Genomic DNA, 23,566 nt, shown 5'->3' with positions numbered 1-23,566 from the left:
TCCAAAGTGTTTATATACCTGGTCCACTTTGGCACATGGACTTGTTGTGTGTGTTCCTCTGGCATGGCTTAGGTTTGTTTTCCATAATTTCTGAAGGGAAAAAAAGACAGATAGACGAGGCGAGAGAGTCAACAATCAACATGTTGATTTATGGCCGCTACTAGTTCCTTCCATGACGCCTACGATTACTGCTAAAAAAGTTTGTTCTCTGTAATTTGTTTTATTTCGTTTTTTTTTAAAAGCATGAGATTCTTTAGCGTGCTGAGGTACCTGTTGATTTATGCAGATCGCTTGAGTCGCCAAGGATGAATATGCGCTCTGTTTGTCTGGGCCGCTGTGAGCTGGAAAGCTGCCTCGGCAGCCACGGGCACAACCAGACATTATTTGGCTATTCTTGTTTGAGCAAGGTTTTTCTTGAACTCTGCCAGTGATGCATCTGCTTGTCAGCTCATAAAATAGGATTCCATTGAATTTGATTCCGTTTTTATTTGGGGTGGAAGGGCAAAAGATGTTTAGTTTATGTTTCACGCTGGGCCTTCTCTGAATATAAAATTTCTTTAGACACATTCAAGTTGTGAATGCTTTAATGGGAGCATGGTCTGTAAAATTTACGTTTAATTGATAGTTAAAAAAAAGATTGTTGTCTCTGCTTACAGCAAACCCCCCCATATGGCGTTTCACATATCACGGTCCCAATATATTACATTTTTTTCCGTTAATCATATGAAATTTTAGCAAACATCGCTGTTTTGAATCACCCTTTATTATGCTTTAGCTTGAGTTGTTGCCTTGTTGCTGAAATGTGCTGTACAAATTAACTTGCCTTACTTTATCTTGCCTTGTTTTGACCCACACTACAGACTACTACCATTGTAAATCCAATAGCAGGCCAGATTGTAGCATCAGGTGGAATGTTTGAATTCAGTGTGAAATATGGTGCACTCTGGCCTCTAATTGACGGTGCGTGTATCTTAAATGCTATAAAACTAAAATCGTGCCTTTCAAATACAATTCTTTCAAATGGGGCCTGACAAGGGTCATACAAGTGAAGGATCTAAATCCATATGAATGGCTATTTATTAACCAACAGGTTAACCAAAAACTTAAAATTGTTAGTCCCTGCCCTTATCTGCCCATGGCACCAGCTAGAGAGGATCAGCCCTACAGACAGGGCCAGCCAGGGAGGAGACCAGCCCACATTATGTTTAGATTTTGAAGACAGTATAAAGGTGACGGCTGCATGTAAGACCGCACCCCTTTTCTGCCCTCGCGAGGATTGAAAAGCTGCCCAGATCTGATCATTGTATGATTCCTGAACTTCAGAGATGGAAAAGAAAACGGACGAGAAAATTCAATCGACTTGTGTGAGTCTTTATTTACAAGGGATACCTTCTTGAAAGATAAAACAAACACGCATTGAGTAAGTAGTTGTTTTGTAAATTGCTAATTGGGTAGTTGTTTTGTAAATTGCTAATTGGGCTTATGGCCTTGAGACCTGCAAAACATTCCAACACAAGAATGCAGAATTGAAAACATAGTTATTTTGACCGCATTGCCATTTTAACGGGTGTTGCCAATCGAAAACTAATTCAATGTTTGATGTCTGAGGAATGTAGAACTAAAGAGTCGAAGTAGCTCAACTTCATGTAGATGATGTGTTGTCTTTTTTTGTTGTTGGTTTTTCAAAATATATCAAAACAAAACAATCATGATTGCTTCATGTGATTGTGCTGCCTATCCTAGCTGACTTCGGGCGAGAAGGATATACCCTGGACTGGTTGACACACCAGTCGCAAGGCACAGGTAGATGAGATTGGTGCGTACCAATGTGTGTGTGTATTTAGGTGGTAACTGTACTTTTGGCAACGCTTTTTCTGCGTGTGCACGCCGGACGGGGGGCTCAGGGAGGGGGGGGGGGGTTTGTGGTACGAGCGGGCGTTTGCGGGTAATCGCGTGTGTCAGGCCGTCATGAATGGTGCGTTTGAGACGGAGCGGAGTGTGGAGTTCCTCCGGGTCGGACCGAATTGGAAACAGAAAAACAAACATTTCCCCCTTCCACCACCAAGTCAAGTAACCCCTCCACCCCCCGTCTGCCGGCTAGTGGCGCGGCCTGAACTCTCTGGGACAATGTAACGGCCTATAGTCGGACCGGACCACACACACAGCTGTGGAGCACAGGAGGCGGTAGCTGCACTGTGGTGAGAAGACATCTGCATGTATGTGTGTGTGCGCGCGCGCGAGTGTGTCCTGGGCAATCACAAGTTGGAAAAACAGGCGGGAATCACGCAAACGTTTGTCGAGAGCTCAATGACGGATTGATGGGAAAGACAGAGCGATGGAAAGAGATTTGAAAAGTTGATGGAGGAACACGAGTGGAAAGGATGGAGATAAGTCACGGTGGAGGAGGCGGATGAAGAGAAAAACAGGGGAGCTATGATTGAGTAAATGAATGAGGAGCCGCGAGACCAAGTCAGGGCTCCGTGGGGAAAATATTCAGACTTTGAATGGGAAAGAATCCCCCCCCCCCCCCCCCCCCCCAACCGCCCTTTTTCCTGTTGTGAGTGCTACTAATGTTTTTTTTCATAAAGTACACTAATGGCTAAAGCTATTATGTGTTCAAGCTTGCAATAACCGGAAGCGTGTGGATTTGTATGAAACGTCGTTACACAGCAGCTCCCACAGTAGACGGGATTGAATTAAATCAGACTAAACTCAGTGATCGAAGGTCTGAAAATCACTTGTTTTAATATCAATTTCAATTGCAACTTTTCCAGCTTTAATTTTCCTCCAGCTTCTGATTGGCTAAAAGTGTCATTTTTGTAAAGTCTTCATCTTGAAATTTTGTGTATGCTACTTCTCCATTTGCTTAATTGATTTAAATATAATATTGCATGTTTTCGAAATGTGACTTTCTTCCAGCGTCTGACAGGCAGAAATAGTCATTTGATTGTGGTGTTCTTCCTTTTTCTTAATTTGCCTTAAGTGTATATGCGCCTTGTCCACATATGACTTTCCTGCAGCTTCTGATTGGCTCAAATGGTCTTTCAGGGAACGTTTTCTTATTGAGATCAAATTGTCCATCAGTTTTACCTTATGTTTTTGTGCCTCTAACCTTCCACCAAAAACACATTAATAGTTCAGATGAGAAGGTCTGAAAATGACTCACCCTTTTCAGTTTAATTGTTATTCTACCAGTGACTTTCTTCTAGCTTCTGATCGACTAAACCGGCCTTTTAGTTGACGTTGATACTTGATATTTGTATGCTTCTCCTTTTACTCCAAAAAGCTGCTTTGTGGTCAAGCCTACAAAAACCGGAAGCATGTGGATTGTTTGTGTGTAACAGCAGTTCTTACAGTGGACAGGTTTTAAATAAATCAGACAAAATAGAGCCCTGTGTTCGCACTGTGATATCACAACATAATAACCTTTCAGGGTGATTTGTGTGGCCCAAAAACATACTCATAGCACCGCTTTGAGATGGGAAGGTCTGAAAATGACTCATAATTTCTGTAATGACTCATAATGCGCTTGACTTTTCTCGCCAGCAATCTTGTTTCTCCTCCAAAACGCCCCGTATCCGTTTTCACATAATGACTCGCTCGCCATCTCGAATGGCCGCTGCCCTTGTTTTCTACAATCCAGACAAAAGTAGGAATGGCGCGTGGATAGATATGATATCTGCCACGGCGAGGGCAGCTATAAAACTACAGGAAAAGTAGTTGCCTTCTGATGTGGGATTGTAAACACCAAGCTCCAATTCAAAATTCTACACACACATCCCATAATGACATGATTTTTTGAATTTATTTTTTCAAATGATGATGCTATCTGTAGCGATCTCAAAATGGCTGTGTGTCATTGCTCTTCACCCAAACGTGATGGTACTTCAAAAGACTAAAGTATCGCAACAGCATGTGTATCATCACCAACAAAAGCTATCAATGTTAGCTCATTTAATATAGCCCACCACTGCTAGTTAGAACATATTGTAATGCCACTCGTGGTCAAGGATAGACACAGCCACGATACTCTTTCAGTTGCTTTCTTGTTAAACGGTAACAAAATAAAAAACATAATAAGCACATTGATGCACATCATGCAGCTGACAGCAGTCAACACGCAGACCAGCGAACATTTAGCCACTTAACACGAACTTGAGCTCACAACAGCTAAGACTACACTTTCATTCTGATGCTGACTCCCACGTCACTCACCAGGTCAGGCCCTACCTTTTAAAAGCCACACACATTCAAAGTTGCTGATGTCATGTGGAATGTGAAGTTGGTACCCCCAAGTGGACAGCACTAATACCTGCTCCTCACATGCGTATTTTGTTTAAAATAATAAAATCAGTTTTTTATCTAGTTAATCGATGGAGTAGAACGATATTTGTTTGCTGGAGCCCTCCAACTGAGCTTGTGGCATCATATTGAAAAATACACGAGACAATGTTGATAAGTATTAAACCAAGGCTGTGAATACTTCCAAACATTTACAAAAGTTACAAATATCTTAAAAAATGCTTTTATGTAATTATTGTGTTCGGCATAGAGGTTTGAGGCAAAAAATGAATTTATTGGAACAAACAAAGGTAGTAACCTTGGCATTACAGCGCTGAACGCTGGCAACTGTGCTCCTTATTTGACGGTTTGTGCACCATCTACCGTATTCAATCAATGGTCTACATCCATCGTAGGAGTTTTGATGTACCACAGATGTCACAGACCGCCGTATTTCGATGACGTCTGGCTCTTGTTTGTGGGATAGATCCAATCTTTTCGTCTATGCTGCAGTCACATTGGCGGCGTGGCACAAAACTATTTTTCCTTATGCCGCACGGCACTCAATTTGGGAGTCCAGGGGGAAAATTGCTTCCCGTAAAATTTGGACAAGACGTCCTGATGTAAAACACCGCTGCGTGTAAAATCTAAACCTATTTGTCTTTCTGCCCTCTCCCAGGTGTTTAAGACGGCCTCTTTTTTTCTTCCCAAGTATTGACAAGTAAGGATCTAAACCAGAACTGAGACTGGACCGCCACCTGTTTTAAAACTTCTCCCGTGGATCTACAACACGCTCCATCGAGCTGCGACGCGTAAGAGCACCAGCAGCGGTGGACCAGATCACCAGCAGCGGTGGACCAGAGCGAGCGGATGCTATGTGGAGTTTAAGACCCTCCAAAAGCCCCCCTAAAAAAATTGAAAGAAGCTGAAGGTTTGGCCGCCATGGACCTGTGTGGAGTTATGCGGGCCTGCTGAGAAAGGAGCGCTTGGATTTAGCCTGAGCGCCACTCTTGCTTTTTTTTTTTTTTTTTGTTTTGTTTTTTTTGCTTCTTCTTATCGAAGCGAAACCTCCGGGGCCCAACTGAGCCGCTTGAACAGAACTGATGCCCAGGCATGTTGTTTTTATAACCTGATGACCAGCAGAGGTAAGACATTTCCATCTATTTTATATACTCCTAAAGTACCGTGCATAATAATATGATGAATGATTTAAAAAAACAACAAAAAAAAAAACAACAAATGATCTCTTTACTCAAATCATATGATAAATCTGGTTATTTTTAATACTTTAACAAAAATGTATATGCAAATCTGCTGTCTGTGTGCATGTATTTAAAGTGGGGTCATCAACAATATAAACTGTACTATTATTTATATTTCGCAATAATATTTGCTGTAAATGTCATAGCAATGACTTATTTTTCTCAATGAATGTAATTACAATACATTGAAATATTTTATTCTCATTGGAATTTTTTGTTACGTGTCAAAATGTGCACTGTGCTTTTAGAATGTTTTATTTTTTGATGGTAGTTTAAAAAAACGTTTATTTTATTATTACTATGATTATTATTATTTGTTTTTGTTACTTTATTACTTATTTCATTTACTTTTACACTACGCACCACTCGGAATTGGAATTTTTTCCCCCTAATGTGTTTATGTTCCTTCACTTATTTGCTTGTGCGTGTCCACTCTTCATACAGAATAGAGCAACTTCGCTCAATGTTATTATATTTTGTGATGAAAGTTAAAATCCCTGCTGGAGACCTGCCCAAAAGCCCCCCCTGCCCCTCAAAAGAAAGAAAGACTTTTGATGACTTTTTCTGTCATTGTGTGTTTAGATAAATGATTAGGACAAGCCTGAACATATGGGACGTGATACACACAAGGCCTTTTAAGCACGTGAGTGTGTGCGTGGTTGTGTGTGCCTGCGTTTTTGTATGTTTTTCATTATGTGGTACGGTGGCTTTTGCTCGGTGATGTTATTCAGCAGGGCGGGTTGCTTTTAACCGCTTGATGCTTTTAGCTGTGGTCTGTGCGTGCGCTTATGCCTCTTGACTGTCTATGTGTGCACATTTTGCGCGTGCGTACATGCGCGCGTTCGCATTTGCGTGCCTGTGTGTTGTGGTACTGCGACAGCTTTGATGTTGCCAGCACGAGTCGGATTTGGAACATGTTTTTGTGCAGTTCTCGAAAAAAACGATGGAATGTCAAGTGGAGACAACTCGATGAAGCCTAAAGTTAAGTTGCACTGTCATTCAAAACACGCACAGACGTTTCTGACGTAATGGCCCTGTAAGTGCGGCATGATCAGTGCTACGTCTCTGTTTGACTCTCGCTGAATATTTTTGTGGTTGTTTGTTGTTTTTGCCAACATTACATCACAATAAACACAACAGAAATGCTTCAGTCATGTTCTGATTTAGTCGCTTGGCAAAACAAACTATCCCATTCACTTAAACTGTATAAGGACTCTTTGGATTTCAATAAATTAATCCCACTCTTTGGTTTTCAATAAATTAATCCCCCGCCACCAAACAGTCCATAAGGGCAACAGGAGCATCTCATTTGGAGAGATCTTAACGGGACTTTGCACCATAGCTCATCGACCAACCCAAGAGAGAGTGAGCGTAGCTTCAAAGAGGAATTGGCCAAACTGGCCAAAGCATCATATTCAAAAAGACTAATTGCTTCCGATGGTGCTTCAACGAAGTACTGGGCTATGGCTGTAAATGCTTTTGTATAAGGGATTTTAAACACATTGGTAATGAAGGGACAGTAATCTACTTGGGTATGAAGCTGTAACATAATGTACCTCCAAAAATGAATCATCCAAAAAATTATCTTGGCTGTGGTTGGTTCTGAATGATAAAAAAGAAATATATCTGTGTTACCATGTTGTCGCAATCCCCCATCAACTACGATTTGGGAATGAAGCGAATGGCACGAAATGAGTGCCTTTTCCCCCCCAGACATGCTGCTCTTGGCATATGGTAACCAACAGATGAGTATGGTATGGTATCTTTTTTCTGGAAAATGTAAACCTTGCCCTCCTGTCTCGATTGAGGGAGGAAAAGGTAATTCATCCAAAAAAGCCATTTTTCAATCTCCCCGTTTGCTAATATTTGAAAACTAGTGTCTTGTACAAATTTTGACCTTTTATTTCACTTGAAGTGAGAGGAAGTCCAACTCCTCAAATGACTGCATTATTATTTGCTAATTGCTTTGCCAAATTGCTTTGCCAAAATCGCCCAAATTTTTCACTTTGTTTAGCTTGCGGAAATTCAGTCAATTTTTGATTAATATAACCCTTCAGCAACAGTTGTTACAATTGAACCTTTTTGAGACTTTACATTTTGTTGAGGACAAAGTTTAAAATAGCTCTACAAGGCAAACCCAAATCCTCCCAAATGTGGACATGAAACAGTTAGCGGGCCAATTCAAAATCCCTGCGCAAATTTTTCTCTTGATAACACAATCCTTCACCACATGTCATGTATGGAAAAACTCTGCAGGGGTAAAGGGGGTTATTATAAAAGTTACGCACACTCTTTCGTCACTATCCAGGACAATTCATAACAGTTAAGCAATTTATTTTGTTGTGTAATTTCACACTTAATGAGTGGCAGGCACTCCAGAGACCCAGCTATTTGCAAATAAGCTGTAAAGTCAATTTTCCATGATATGTCCTTTTAACTCATCAAGCCCGGGAGCGCATAACCGCATTTTTACCACTAGAGCCGGGAGCGCTGTTGCGTCTTTCTACCTTTCAAACCGGAGGAGCGGGTACGTCACTGTCCTTTTTTAATCCAATTCTCCGTCTCTTAGCCAACTTAATGCATCAGAATATACACGTGACGGTGTCACGAGATCGCGGAGGATGTCGTGGAATTTTTTCGAGCCGCTGGTAGGCTAATGGCGGATGCCGTCGATCGCCGGGAGCTCTGATTAAAGTAAGTAACGGCAGTGATATGAAGACGACGTGCACGACCAGTGGAACCATTCGAACGTGATATGATATGGTTTGTAGACAATTACAATATTGACGTCTTTGTAACAGAATAGAGGATGGTAATTACCACTCGATTTAAAAAAAAAAAAAAAATGTGCATCTCTTGTTATTTTTAACATTTTTAACACGTTATTTTTACATATTTGATTGAAACAGTAAATAATAAAATAAAAATAGTGTGGCCTCATTTTGTTGAATTTCTGGGAGAACTTAGGTTTTGGGGAGCTGTTGAGAAAGACGCTTTAGGCCTTAATGGGTTAAGGCGTTCGACTTTGGAGCTCCTACTGTAAGTTACCAGTTGCTCTCAATGTAGTGCACAAAACACTCATGTTCATTCAGTGCTGCAAAATGGGTCTTTGGAACAAGAAGTGCCAATGCATCATTATGTCGCAAGGCCATTAACCCTCACTGCACTCACCTCCACGCTCAGTGTCGGAGTGAACTCTTTTTTTTTTTTTTTATCTTTGTCCCACAAACAATTATTTTGCTGGCAGAGGCGTCTAAATTATGCAGACAAAGACGGATAAAGGCGTTGTCGCCAGACGTCACCGCAATTAATGACTTCATTTGTTAGTTTGCTAATGATCGACTTGTTTAAAGGACGCAGAATCAATCAAGCGTCGAAATGACAGATGTGCGCTCGGCGTTGTGTGAAGTGTGCATGTGATTTCATAATTGATGAAGTCACTCGAACGGAGTAAGCGCAGCCCTGTTTTATTGTGGTCGCTGTTAACGTGACTTTTCCGAGGTCACTTGTGCAGTTTGGGGTGGACGGGGACATGTATGTTGTTGGTAAGTTTGGGGTGGACGGGGACATGTATGTTGTTGGTAATTAGGAGATGCTCATAAATGAAGAGTGGCAAAAATAAATCAGTGTAATTAGGAGAAAATTGCAAAATCGACATAACCATGTTGACGTGAAATTTTGGAACACCACCTGACCATTTTTTTAAATACACAGCCAATCCAACATGCTTGTGAAGTGTAAATGCAAAAAATGTGACCTTGTGCTTAGCTGTTTGTTTGATGAGGACATAGTGTTATCAAGATTCTATTATCTTTTATTCGTTGCCAATCTGCTAAGCTCCTATTTTATGATTTTTTTTTTCTTTAACATACTCTGAAAACCACATCTACTATCCACTTGATGATATTCAACCAAGGTGCAGCCCTAAACCAGAGGGCAGATATTAAATGTGTTCCTGTCTCCACAAATGTGAGCACTGCACGCTAGAGCTGTGTACACACATACCTGTACACATCTGCTCTACGATTTGTGATGGTAAATGTTGAACAGATTTAACTTTTATGATTATTGACCTCGACTGTTTGCCAAACAGATCGGGGACGGGGGGGGGGGGGGGCGGTGGGGCTGAGGTCATTTACCCATCACACACCACAGGATATAATTATTCATCTGAGAATTGTATTTTTAAATCAGTAACTACTCTGTAAACAAATACAGTGCAGCTCAGCCTCTGGCTAGCAGATGCCATAGCTAGCAGGATGCTTTTGAAAATGTAAGTTACTGTACATGTATTTTCAGAAACTATTTTTGAAACCATCGTGAGCAAAAGCAACCGCAGTAAACGTGTGTGCCGCTATCTTATCTACCCAATCGCGCTTAGATTTTTGATTGGATGAGCGAGTGTGGAACTTCCACCTAAACACCCAACATCCTTCTGCCTTCCATCACATAAGTTTGCTTGAGCGGACAGCTAGTTTTGTGTTTTGTTAATTTGTGGTATGTGATGCACCACTGTATCGCTATTTCAATTACTAGGTTATTAGGTCACTACCATGTAAAAGTAGCCAAAACGATCAGATATGACTGACTGACTGACCGAGCTAATGTTGGTGAGCTCTCTCCCGGGCGCCCCTGCAGGAAGAGCCATTAATCAGGAAAATGGTAACCAGACAAAAGCAGGGCCAGTGGGTCCAACCTAGATTTCCAAGCCCCACTCCATTTGTCTCCCGACTGTTTCTAGCTGGGCTGGTCTGAAATGCCTTAATCAGATTAGGTTTGAAACCAGCCACATTGCCAACGGGCATACAAACCCGACTCGCGGTTCATCGTGAACTCGGCTCCCCCAGCCTGATCCTGCACGCTGCGTTTGCCTCACGAGCAATTACACTATGTGTTGCTACTCGCTCCCGCACTAAGCCGAGCTACACTCGCTCACCTGCTTGTATGTGCGCCGCCACAGGGTGTGTTGTCTTTTTTTTTTTTTTTTGTCCGCTTTTTGGCTAGCACCGCATGCCGTGGCCAAGCGAACAAGTGTTAACAAGCTCCGCGCACTTTGTATTTATTTAATCCATATGCTGGTGAGCCATACAGCTGCTGCTCCAAGCGCGTCTGGGAGGAAATTATTGCAAAGTCAGCGCCACAGCGTTGCTGAGACTGTTGGTTTTCCTAAAGGAGTTAAACATTTAAGCCATATTAGTTTCACAAGTTTTTTTTGTTTTTTTTATACCGTCTGCCCTTGTGTCCTGACATTATTGAAGACATTTGGAGGAGAGCTTTTAATTACACAACTGCTGTTGCGTTTTACTGCATTTTTTTTTCATAACATTTTCCAAATCTATTGTTTTATTGGAGCAAGGGCTGGCTGTAAAAAAAATACAAATGAAAAATAAAAATGAAAAAAATTAGTCAAGCAAAGGTTGAAGGCACCGCAAAGGTTGAAGGCAGCGCAGTCAATAAAAACGGTGGTGAACTTCTTCCATTTGCCGCCAACTGAAGCATCCAAACTTGCCTAGGTCATTAAAACAGAAGAATAATCCAGAATAATTATTTGCTATTCCACTTATCCTTGTTAAATTTGTCAGTGATACCAACTGACTTAGTATCAACTCAAAATATTCGCTTTCCGTCAGCCAGTATGGTTGGTAAATTCTCTTGGAATGTTTCGAACTCTTGTTTCAATGCCATTGTTGTCTGTAGCAGAATAGCGGTCAGGTCTGTGTGGCCGAAGCACTTTGCTTGCAGTCATGTTGTTGTTGCACTTCATTTTGCCTCACTTGCCTCAAGACGCGATGAATCAATTCCACACAGTTGCTTAATCCAAGCGTCTAGCTTCACAAGTGACCGAACGCGTTGCCATGTTGTTCAGTGTGGCGGCTGTGTGCTCACCGCCAGTTCGCTGGCTGCCAGAGTTGGGTGGTGGAAGTTACTGGAAGTTTGGATTGCTAGTTTGGAATATAGCATGGAAACACATATCTGCTTTGAAGAGCCACGCCACAGCCAGCCAGCTAGCCAGCCATTCATTGCAGATTTTTTTTTTTCTAAATTTATTACCTTACTACTTTGCTATATTAAAGATGTAATCATGCCAGCACAAGCTAAATATCAGCTGTCTTTATAGGCCTGTGTAAAGGCCTCTATTGGAATATTAAATTTGGTACCAATGGATAATTGCCCTAGAATACCTAATGCAGAATGTGAGTGTGCAAGTGTGGTAATCTCTATGGCAGGTTCCTTGCCATTAGCGCACCACTGAACAAGGCAGCAATTCATTCAGCAGATTTAACTGTGTGTGTGCTTGTGTGTAGTACTGTGTGTGTCTGGATGACAGGTTTCTAAATGCAGAGTGTGTGTTGTTTTTGGAGAATTGTTTCCGTGCGCCTGTCTGCACCATATGGCCCTATGTGGAAAAAGGCCTCTTTAGGGGTTTGTGTGTGTGTCTGTGTGTTGTGTGCGCACACAGCGGTCGGGTCTGCCCAGAGTTGAAGCTGTAAAAACAAAAACGTCTTGAGGAGAAGGGAAAAAAAAAACGCTACACTCTGAGCGGTGATGTCAGACACTACCTCGCTCACTTTCACTCGCCACCTAAAGAAATTACAATGCCGGATTTCACTCTTACAGTGCGCGATGGTGGAAGGGACGCTTGTTGATGATGTCATTGCTGTCCCGTAGGAGTGCCACAAAATATCTAATAGTCATATGATGTGAATGAATATGATGTGAAATTCAGTACTGTTGTCATTGCTTTAGCTAAATGACAGATGAAAGCCAATGTTTTAGTACGGCTTCTTTACACCCTTAGCCAGTTCCTTAATACCCTTCCATGGCCAGTTCTAACCCCGGATTGTTCCGTAAAAGCATACAGCATATAGGATATATGCTGGATAAATATGATTGCCATCCGTGACATTCGCTAACCTGGGGCTAAGATGAACTGTTTTTGTGTCTCAGAGTAGCATTTGGCATGAGCGCAAGGGAGATCCACTTCTGTCCCTTACCTAATGTGTTCCGTGTGGGAACCCGTACGTTCTGTGCCAGACAGACAAATCTGAATACGAATACACGTACCATTACACCCCCAGTGTGCGCATTGATGTCTTTGGCAACCATATCGAAATATCATATCTCCAGTTACTATGCAATTCCGACCCATAATGTCCAACACTTGCTGAATATGTATTTTCAAGCCCAGTTTATCCTGCCTTATAGTGTTTCTTACTTGTTTTTGGCTTGTTCCGAAATTATCACTTCAGTTTTTTTCCCCCCCACATACTTTTCTCCTGTTTTCTTTGTGTCCGTTTTCCTTGCGACTTTTGGTTTACTTTGGCGTAACAGTTGGCGCAGTGGTCGCGAGTGCCGAGATCTGCAGACAATCAACGTCTCACACATGTAGAAACGCTTGAACGCACTCCTCGTCGGTCGTCATGTGTTGACAGATGTAAGAAGATCAATGTACACCCACAAAAAAAAAATACAAAGCCTTCTCAGAACTTGGAATAGCCTTTAAAAAAACTGGTTTGCTTAATTAGTTATTATTGCTCTGTCTCTAATGTATAGGAGTGAACAAACCAGTCACAGATATACCTCTTGAGTGTTTATAAACCTCAGACTATTGGGTCAAACAAAGGCAAGCAAAAGCGAGTGTTTAGTCGCAAAATCCTTACAGAAGTGGCTCACTAACTCAATTTGTATTGTAACAGCTGCAAGAAAGGCCTTTTTGTTTCTAATGGCTGCTCTCTTTGGTATAGTTTCAACATGTTCCATCTAACGTACAACATCTGTTGAGAGAGCAGCCTCTCGTTTTGGTGGCTCCATCAAGTTTCCGCATTGGAGTGCGCTACCCCTCCCCGTCAAAAAAAAAAAAAAAAGAGGTTTTAGACTTCATGTTAACATGATCACAGAAGAAGAAATTCTTTATTAGGCCCCTGGAGGGGGAACAATTATTGAACACTGTCGCTGTCAAATGAGAAGCATATATTTCCAGATTTGTCTGATCTTTTTATCCTGAAACAACAAAAATGGCTCATAAAATATTGTCTTGCACAAAGGGCTGTGGCATTGTCAAGAGCTAAAGAACCAGCCCCAAGCACCAGTTAGCAAACACTGGTCCAGTGGGATGGATGGAAAAATTGAACACTATTTTTTTTGTGGCCTCTTACGATTTAACACCCGTGAACCAAGATGCGTCAAATGATCTAGCACCGCCTGTCAAATCAAGTCAGGTAAAATTGCACAAGACCTAGACGTCCTCTGCGAACCCCCATGGACTTGAATTCACGCCTGGTCGTAACATGTCTGATTGGATCTCCCATGCAAATGAAGACCGGGGAGGCAGCAAGTCAATTGTGCTTAACGCCCGTTGATTAAAAAGGAGAAAACCGTAGCAGCGCTGCAGGCGAAACCCGATCGCCTGGGGCTTTTGATGCACTCGTAATACATTTTTCAGCCAAGTGTTAAAGTCAAATCAAAAGTCTTGCTCATGGTTTAGCCAATATCTTCTCCCATGCTGCCTCTACATGCTAACGGCACACTCTTGTGGACCTCGAGGGGTTCGTAAGCCGCAGTTTGGGTGGGGGGGCCGTCCAATTGTTATCATTTAAAAAAAAGTGCATGCCTACATTTGACGTCCTTCGTGCCAGTTATGTCAAACTACACTAAACCTATAACTCTTCCCTACCTGGGCCACTTAAAATCTCTGATTTGACTGTGACTCCTATAATTTTCCAAATAAAGGTGTCTTTTCCAGAGGAAAAGACAAAAACATTTTTGGCATGTAAAGGCGTCCCGTACAAATCTGAGCCCCTGACGAGACGACGCGGTTGTTGTCAATCCCTGTCTGTAATAACCAGAGAGAACTGATTAAAAGATCACTGAAATCATTCATCCCCTTACTCTGCAGATTTTGTTCAACTGATAGTGGCATCGCTGCATTTCTTTTAAGCATCATGCCATTCGTTTTTCACTTGATTTCCATTGTGCTCCACAAAAGAGCAACATCCATCTCTTCTGACCTCGCCAAATTTTCAACATCGCTTATAAACTATGGACTTCGCGATAACACGTTCCCCATGACTTGATTAACGAGAGGCATCCGGCTGCGGCCTCCTGCGTCTTCTCCCGGCGTGAACTCACGTCTCATCTCAGGCTCTCTTTGCTCGCGGCGGTATCTTGATGCAGCCCCCCGTTCTGCAGCCACGTCCAAACATTTACATTTCTACTTTCAAGTGCTGTTTATATATGGCCTTATCTGCTATCAAGCACGCACCAGTGCACATTCAGACGGGGACGGTCGGTGAATCAAGCCTCTGTCGTACTGACATCAACACAGTTACTATGTCCATAATAGGACAGAGGGAGTAAAAGAGAGTGCCACATAGACACAGGGAGGGGAGACAGATCATTTGCCACCACAGTGTTTTGTGGTGAGGTGACGCATGGAACTTTGAGGACTTTAGCGCACAAGATTTTTTTTTCTTTTCTGTCTCGCTTGTGCTATAGTAGAGCCGCACTGCTGCTCTCCACAACAATAGCAAATGCCGCGTATCCCGTTCAGGTGACGGTTGGGCTTGAACCTATCCCAGCTGACCTTGGGCAACGGAAAGACAACACAATGGACTGCTCGCCACTCAATTGCAGGAATTTTCGCCTATGCTTTTCTAACTTATTTATTGGAAATTAAGTATTCCCAACTGCCCCACTGCCCTCTATTTTGTGGCCAGCATCAAGCAGGGGTTGAACAGACCAGTCAACTAATTGTCAAATCGACATTACTACTCTGCATTGACGTTTAGCTCATGAAGTTGAGAATATGCTAATCACAATCACGTGCTTCAGCCAGCCAGCTTACGAAGGACTTTTGACTTGCCCATCTGCTGATGTCAGAGGCGGACTGTAATGCTCAATGAAGTAGTGAACTCACCGGCCAACAAGGTGACAAAGTATTAAAGTCTGCATGGGCATGGAAAATATGATGAGCAGCTGCATGAAGTGACGCTTTTATCACTGTCACCAAAATGTTATGTCCAATAATGAATAGACAACAACTCTTTGCTAACAAGTACTATTCTCCATACAACACACGCCAACATCACTTGGCGCTTTACGACACTGACCTCCGTGTCAGTCCAGCTGGCTCTTTGATAAGAAACAACTACGGGACACGTAATAATTACAACATCTAAATTCAGCGTAATGGTGAGTTGTATTTTTCGTCATTTGTTAGTCAAAATTTGCCATTACGTGAAACTGGTCCATGGCAAATAAAGGTTGAGGGCCGACAAAAATGACCGCATCAAGTAACTGATGAAGACTCCCATTTTTACACATCCATGAAAAAAATTGCTCTGCAACTCTATTGTCAAGTATGGCTTTGTTACCAAGACGACTGGGGGCTGAGCTACGCAGTTGTTTTGCATCTAGAGAATATGACTTCAGAGTAGGTTGTGAAGGAAAAAGTGAGCACCCGAAAGACAGTTAAAGCATCATTTGTATTGTGGCATGATTGCACTCTTGAAGGCAGCACTTCATCACCGAGCCACCAAATTACACTACAATTAATGTAGCGAATCCATGCATTCAAGTAGGGGTGAAATGAGTCCTAGAGTAACTTGATTACCTCGGTTTAAAAAATGCTCAAGGCATTTTTATCTGACTTGAGTACCCACTTATTTACGTGTGCACTGTCAGGAAGAAGTCAAGCCAACTGTAGCAACAATTGTTCATGCTATGCATGACAGTAACACTGCGCCAGCGCGGTCAGAAGGCCAACTTCAAAATGAACCTTAACATATCAAATAATACATAGAAATCAATGCCATGCTCCACTTTTGTTTTGTTGTTCTCGGCAGCGTCGCAGCTTAACGGCTGACTTAACTCGTCTTCTGGACCGTGATTGGGTTGTTTATATTGCTGTCACAAACACTTGCTACCGACGTCAACAACACAACGCCGTGCTGAAATAATGTTCAATCGCTAATTAAGGGCACTACAAAAAGCTTAAATATGCTGAGACTGTATTGTCAGCGTTAGAGGCCAGCAATGCTCGAGTGCGCCATCTAGGTTAGCGTGAGCCGCTACATTACAATATTTTTTTTTGGTCTTCTGTATTTATGATTGTCCTTGAAACAAGCAATCAGAATTCCCAATTATTCACTAGAATTTTCAGTAGGATATCCGAATACTAAAACATTCCATAGCTGTAGTCCTACATCAAAGTATAAAATCAATATCTCTGCATTCAATCAAACTTGATGGATCTATGCTCGCTTTTCCATAATAAGTCCTTTTCAAACTAGGTGCTACCCTGGTTGTGCTTAAACGTTGCCAACATGCATAAGTAGAATATCTGTAGCAGGAACCTTGCAAAATAAAACTGTCCGTGGGTAGTATAATTCTTTTTCCTGTTTGGAAGCGCATTTCAGGGTGCACCTTGAGCCCCATTTTGAGGACTCGATTTGTCACCCTGACCCTACTCGGAGGCATCCTGACCCCTTGATGTCCCGTCTGTCCAAAACAAGACAAAAAGGAGAAGTCTGCTCCAGGGATCTGCAGTGTGTCACACCAGTGCGTGATGGGCCCGGAATTTGACACTCGGTATCTGCTTATCTGGCGGAGAGCGAGAGAGAACGAGAGCGTGTCATGGGCCCTTGGTGTGGATGTGTAGTCTGATTGTTATCACGCCGTTTGACTCCCATCTACTTTTAAGGCAATGCATTCACATCTCCCCTTCCTTCTTGTCTTGTGAGCCATTTCCTGTTCTCATCTCTGGTTTTGATCGGTCCTTCCTCACCCTTCCCTTTTATCTGACAGTTTTATCTTCCGGGACTCATATTTCCCTGTTGTCTTCTGTGATTTTTAGAGATGATCTGTAATTAACAGCAAGACACTAAATGCTGAATTTCAGGTTTGGTGAGTCTTGTTTGCAAGAGATTGTTACCTCAGGTAACATGACTGTAAAACTTTTGAACCGTGACGGGGACCCCTCAGGTGAGATGTTTTGTCTGTCAAACCTGCAGCACGGATGCGTGTCGAGCTCCCTCCTTCCATCTGCACATCTGAGCCGCTGCCAAAATTGCGGTTTGTTTGGCGGTCGCTGATCTCAAGTGATGTTGATGGCACATGTACAAATCAGGCGGCCGGCGAGTGATTGACAGTGGGATCATTTGTCGTGTTTTGCGTTCATTCCTCAATCTACGCACGTGTGTTTTCGACATGATACAACCGAGACTCTCGGGTTTTGACTCGCTTGCCAATGACGCATCAGACTGTCAGTTTACCAAAACATGACAAAAGGGGAAGCCTCAAGCAGCACGCCCATCTTATCATTTCATTTTTTGTATGTCTGTGAGTCATCAGCGGCGTAGATCAGAGGAGGTTCAGGCCGAGGAGTAAGGCAGAAGGGAGAGGTTGTCAACAAAAGGTCGTCGATGAAAAGATTAAGGGTGCTGCTGATCTCAGCAGTTGAAATCTTGTGTTTATGTGCCAGCACTTGTGTGCGCACAATTTTGTTTGTTCATATCTAAGGGCGTACCAGCAGTTAAGACAGGCGTGGGAACGACAGATTGCATTCCTTCGCCATCTAAGATTTTCTACCTTTGAAATCATTAAGACTCCACACCTGAATCTATTTTAAACTAGCGGGGAAGTAACTTGGCCCATCCAGGTTTCATCATACAAGCTGAGGAGATGTCCACTTAAAACAATGCAGGACACAATCAAGAGGCGAGAATGCGTAAAAATTGTGCAAAATCACAATGACGGTGTTCACGGTTTATGTCTCCATACTTGATATCCAGTACAGAGATTTCTTTGTTTACAAAGCAGTTCCGTTTCTGTCATGGTAACGTGACGCCAATGTGCCTCAGGGCTCGTCGTACACAGAGCGAGCGGCCCAACGTGACTTAAGTGGATCAAGTCGTTCAAAAAATTGCAGTTGGCCACTGGTGGCCGCACGCAAGGTGATTGAGCACCACACATCTCCGGATGTGCTCCGACAAATAATCTCTGACCCTACACTGTGTTTTGACGGTCCACGTACAGTATACTGTACTTTATTTATTGAACTAATAAAACCCCATTATCCAACATTCAATAGCGACAGTTATCAATTCAGTAGCAAGGCAACCTTATAGAAAATGGTAAAAAGGTGTGACATCGTGCTGTGGGTCATCTGGTGGATGAACTGGAAAGATGTTTCGTCTTGCGTACAAATTCGAGTTCCGTGAAGGGAACTGCCATTGGACAATCTGGATGGACAACCACAGCCTTTGGCTACGTTCGGCAGTGACATCTATGGCAAGTTAAGATTATCTTATCTTAGTAAACATTAAACAAAAAAACCTTCGAAACATCGCCGCTTTAAAAGCAAGAAAATCTTTCACAAAAACAAGTTGCGCAGCTGACAAAATTGACCCAGGAAAATTAACTGTTGTTCTTGACAAATGACCAGACAAGAGTTAATTGTCAATGTCTGGTCGGAAATGTGTATAAATATCGGTTGTGCAGTATCTTGTAACTTGCATGCATGTTGTTGTTTTTTTATAAACATACTCAAGAAATCCATGTTTTTGTGTCTTGCATTGTCATAACTGTTACTATTATAGTCACAGTTTCATCATCTTGTTTTTACACTGAGCTGTTTGTGTGCTGTGTAGTTCCTGCGGGCGGGTCACAGCTCTTGATAAGCATCGGCTCTCGGCGTGCATGCGTGTCTGCGTGTTTTTCAACATTTTTGTCGGTTTTTTTCCCCTTTTTTGAAGGACAGAGGAAATGAAAGCTCAGACTGAGGACTCCGAGGCTTTTTGAACTGTCTCTGTGTCCTTTTCATGCATTTTGTATTCTTTAAAACACGTGTGCCAGGAAGTGATCGGGTCTCAGTGCCACCACCTCCGCTCTCTTCTGTGTTTTTTTTTTTTGTTTACCTTGTGTTTCTTCTGTCCTTTTGTTACCCGAGTGGGAGTACTTCAGGCATTCAGTCCAGTGGGATCGCCTTTAAATACTATAAAATATTAGCACTGAATCGTTGGAACTAATGCTGTGGCATTACAAAGGATTTAATCATTATTTGCAATCATGTAGATTCCAATTAGAGGAAATTAATACATCTGGATCGATTCGAATTGGATGCCTGTGTGCATGTTGTTATTGCAAGATTTGCGTTCATGTTTACGTGCTCCTAGTTGGCCTAATTGCCTCAAACTATCGCACCATTACATGTTAACATGAATGTTTCTCTGCTTTACATTCATTTATTCCTGGTTATTCCATCAACGGGGTCAGCGCATGTTAAACCAACAGTTAATACATCCATGCATACATCAATGGGAGTTTATGAGCTGCCTCTGTGTGCATGTGCGAGACATCCATACTGGTTGTACTGTTGCTAAGCTTTGGCAGTTCATTTAACGATAATTAATTACACTCGCCCGTTGTGTTAGTAGGATCTTTCCACATAGTTACCCTGAATGTTGAATGCCCTAAAGTACTTTGTGATGTGCTTTTTGACAAATTACTGAAAGGAGCAAGAATTACAGCACAGCACCTTTTTTTAAAAAAAATAAATAAATTCAAGCCTTGTTTGTGTTCTGTAGTTTAGTTTATTTCAGTCCATATGTTTAACAAGAACGAGCTCTGAGCGAACATGTAGACTGTTAGCTTCTCAGGCTAACCGGTAACCACTAAAGAAATGCTTTTCATGATAAAAAAAAATGGGACGTGACCACACATGCTATATTTGATGACATTCACACACTCAGACAGCGTATGCTCTAAAGACCATGGTGGGGGAAGCTCTGTCTGTGTTTTGGTGAACGGGTGTCTGTGCGCGCTCGTGTGTGTTTGTAAAGTCAAAATCCAGACAAGAGGCCAGACTATTCAGAGTCTTATAAACTCTCAGGTCACATATTATTGAAATAACAGAAAAGATGCATTGTCTGCCGTGTCTTCTGTTTTTTTATGCGACTGAAATACTCCCAAGTCACTGAGGATAGTGATCATCATCATCAGTGAAGATTGTGTATTGTTGCTGATTTAAGTGCATATCAGTCTTGCGACGTTCTTATAAGTACATAATTGGAATCGATATTCAACACGCTCAGCTCAGTATAACCTTGTTGTAATCACAATAACTAGCGAAGCGCTTCAGGGATGATCAATAATAGTTAGGCTTGATTAAAGTCCAACTGGGGTTACCCCAAAACAGTAGTCTTACCCGAACAAGGTGTTAATCACATTCACCGAGCTTTGTGTCAGGATAAGACGGGGGACGGAGTGAGGTAAAACTGGCGGAACTGAGAGCGTGATGAATGTGCGTGGGTGGGTGTGACGGATTAATTGAGAGCGACGGATGAAAGATGGAGTGATACGGCGCGGGTGCATTCACAAAAGAAGTATGACTGGGAAGAGGGCAATTTAGTAGTTGAGTTTGATTTGAAAGGTCTTGAAACTGCCTAATTAGGTTTGACATTTATGATGACACTTTTGACATACTCTTACTTCACGACATGGAGTTCCTGACTCCACGAACCGGATGTCTCTGTATGGGATTTGCATGCTCCTTGGAGGCATCCAGTTGTGACATAATATAGGTTAGTTGGATTGCTGAGGTGGTTGGCTGGTGTTGTAAGAGGTTGGCTGGTTAATTCAATCACTGCCGTGGATTTTTTATATACATCAACTGGAATGCAACTGTTCACTCCCACCAAGCATATATTTGTTTAACAAATACCGGGACTCATCCTGTGAAATTAAGGTTTGTAAATCAATTTAATGACTTATTGATCCCTGTATATGAGGCATCTTTGTGTTTCTCTGCATTTGAGATCAGCACAGCTTTTAAGTGGAGGATAAAATTAAGGGGTAGAATCTTGGCTTGTCATTAAGAAGGAAGAGAAATGCCAACGCTTTGGAAGTCAGACAAATTCATGCACCACCCACAAAGGAGTATGTGTGGTATAAACAGTATGTGTTGCCATAGGTAGTAGACCATGTGTGTGACGATCATGAGAAAAGCTGGTGCGGACTGAATGACGAGTGCCATGTAAAAAAGCCACTTTAAATTTGACCAATGTGATAAGTAACCCATTGCAGGGATGCAGAGGAAATGGCACTCTGACGTTATTTTCTTTAAATGTGTTTGGCAGCAAGTTGAAGTTGCAGAGTAGTTTGAGATCCATTGAGTTCACAGTTTTCGGCCCTGCATAGCCTCATCGATTAAAACTCCACAGTTGATCATCGGTAATCCATAAATCACACCCACACTTGGCCAGTGCTCGACCCTCCCCCGTCTACTCCTTGAGTAACCAACGCTTGTGTCTGATTCCCATTACAGCTTGGCTTAGTTTCAGGAACGCATATGTTTTGTCTGTCTGGGCATGAAAGCATGCACGTTCATATACTGTGCTTTTATTAACTTTTTACTTCAAAGAGTGCTAACTTGATGTGACAAGCCAATGTAGCCATGAAGTCCCATCACTAGGGCATCATGTAATCACATGTGACAATTACGTCTAAATAACTGCTTTGTACTTTTTGAGGGAAGCTTTTTCCCGCAAAACCTAGTTAACACTAACCCAAGGTACTACCTATTCTGTGGTCTTGAAACAATTATTTGCTGAAAAACGTATATGCCACAAGATGGTGCCAAGCCCTGTTAAATAGGAAAGTAGTACATTGGTGCCAAAGAATTTGAATTGATGCGTCTCTACTAATCTTTGTATGTTGGGAAGGAGCTAAGTTTAGCCTGGGTTGTTAGTGGCAACTTTATATGTGTAACAAAAGAGGAGTTTTAAATGATATTAGAATGTTTTGGGACTCAGTTTGTGATACGGTTTACGGTTTTAAATAATACGTTTTAAACTACTAATATAGTCAACTATGAACATTTTTGGACGGGCGACAATTATTCATGGCAGGACTCGGCCCCTATTAACTGTTGTTTTTGTTCTTGGATTTTCTATTTGAGAGAAAAAAAACCTACAGTTTCCTTAATAGTGGCATTTTTTTAAATAACTTCCTTCTTGAATGCCAACTTGTCATATTTTCATAATTTTCTTCAGTTTGGTTCCTTGTCATCAGTTGGGGAAGTTGTAACGCTCATGTCAGCGTATCCCTCAGCGGCCGTCTCCAGGTCATTATCATCAATTTTAGATAATAGTCCCACCGGCTAATTCACGATGATGGAAACGATTAAGCGTCGCGTTCATCCTACCTGTCATATCGCGGAGCCGCTTAGCGTTGTTTTTTTCGGAGGTGGGGTGGGTAATTGTAGCGAGTAGCAGTTGCCGATACCTACTGAAGTCAGTATGTTGTGGTGACTTGCAACTAATTGCACTTGATAGTAATGGTTCCAGCCTGTGCATACAGCCTGAAGCATGCACAGGCTGTGGAGCGGCGCTCCTAAATAGGTGAAATCCAGTCCCAGGACCCAGAGCTACAACTCCATTTTGTGTTTGTGTCTTTTAGCATTTGTTTTTTATTTTTTATTATCTTTAATATTTTTTGTTTATTTACCGGTAGTTGATTTTTCCGTTTTCAGGTGCTTCAGGATGCCTGGTTTCAACTTTTGTCTTATTCGCTTTTTTATCAACATGAATATAAGAAGGCTTGTCTTTCCAGTTGAGCGTGAAAATCAACAATAAATATAGTTGGGCGATTCAGAATTGTTTCTCTGAATGTATTTGACAGACAGTCAGAGTGATTTATAAGGCAGCATCATGGTGGAGCAGTGGTTAGTCTGTATCTTAGTTTAGAGGTTCTCGGTTTAAATCTTGGCTTGCTTGCGTGGGTTTTCTCCAGATCCTCCTGCTTTCTCCCACATTGCAAAAAAAAGGCTTGTTATGTTATCTGAAGCGCAAATTGTACACAAGTGCGAATGTTAGTGTGAAAGGTCGTTTGTCTATATGTGTGATTGAACGGCGCCCAGCCCAGCTATGGAATATACCTATTGTATTTATACGGCTATACTTGGCCATAAATGCGTCTTCCTGTAATTGGCATGCAACAGCAATGTTAGCGACCCATTGGTTCTA

At 42.0% G+C, this 23,566-nt stretch overlaps 1 protein-coding gene across 1 annotated transcript in view; it reads left to right on the top strand.

Moving 5' to 3' along the window:
* The window catches only part of trps1 (trichorhinophalangeal syndrome I), a 160,207-nt gene that overhangs the window by 87,406 nt on the left and 49,235 nt on the right, over window positions 1-23,566 (top strand). The window contains 1 exon segment of the mRNA XM_086014960.1: window positions 4,961-5,426. Within this exon segment, the coding sequence (XP_085871086.1) occupies window positions 5,414-5,426 (13 nt within the window). The 5' untranslated portion in view covers window positions 4,961-5,413.

Source organism: Filicampus tigris, chromosome 18, assembly GCF_054856515.1.
Source record: "Filicampus tigris isolate MCC_2025a chromosome 18, RoL_Ftig_1.0, whole genome shotgun sequence".
Taxonomy (NCBI): Eukaryota; Metazoa; Chordata; class Actinopteri; order Syngnathiformes; family Syngnathidae; genus Filicampus; species Filicampus tigris.
The sequence above is the reverse complement of the archived record's forward strand: the minus strand, read 5'-3'. Positions and strand labels throughout refer to the sequence as shown.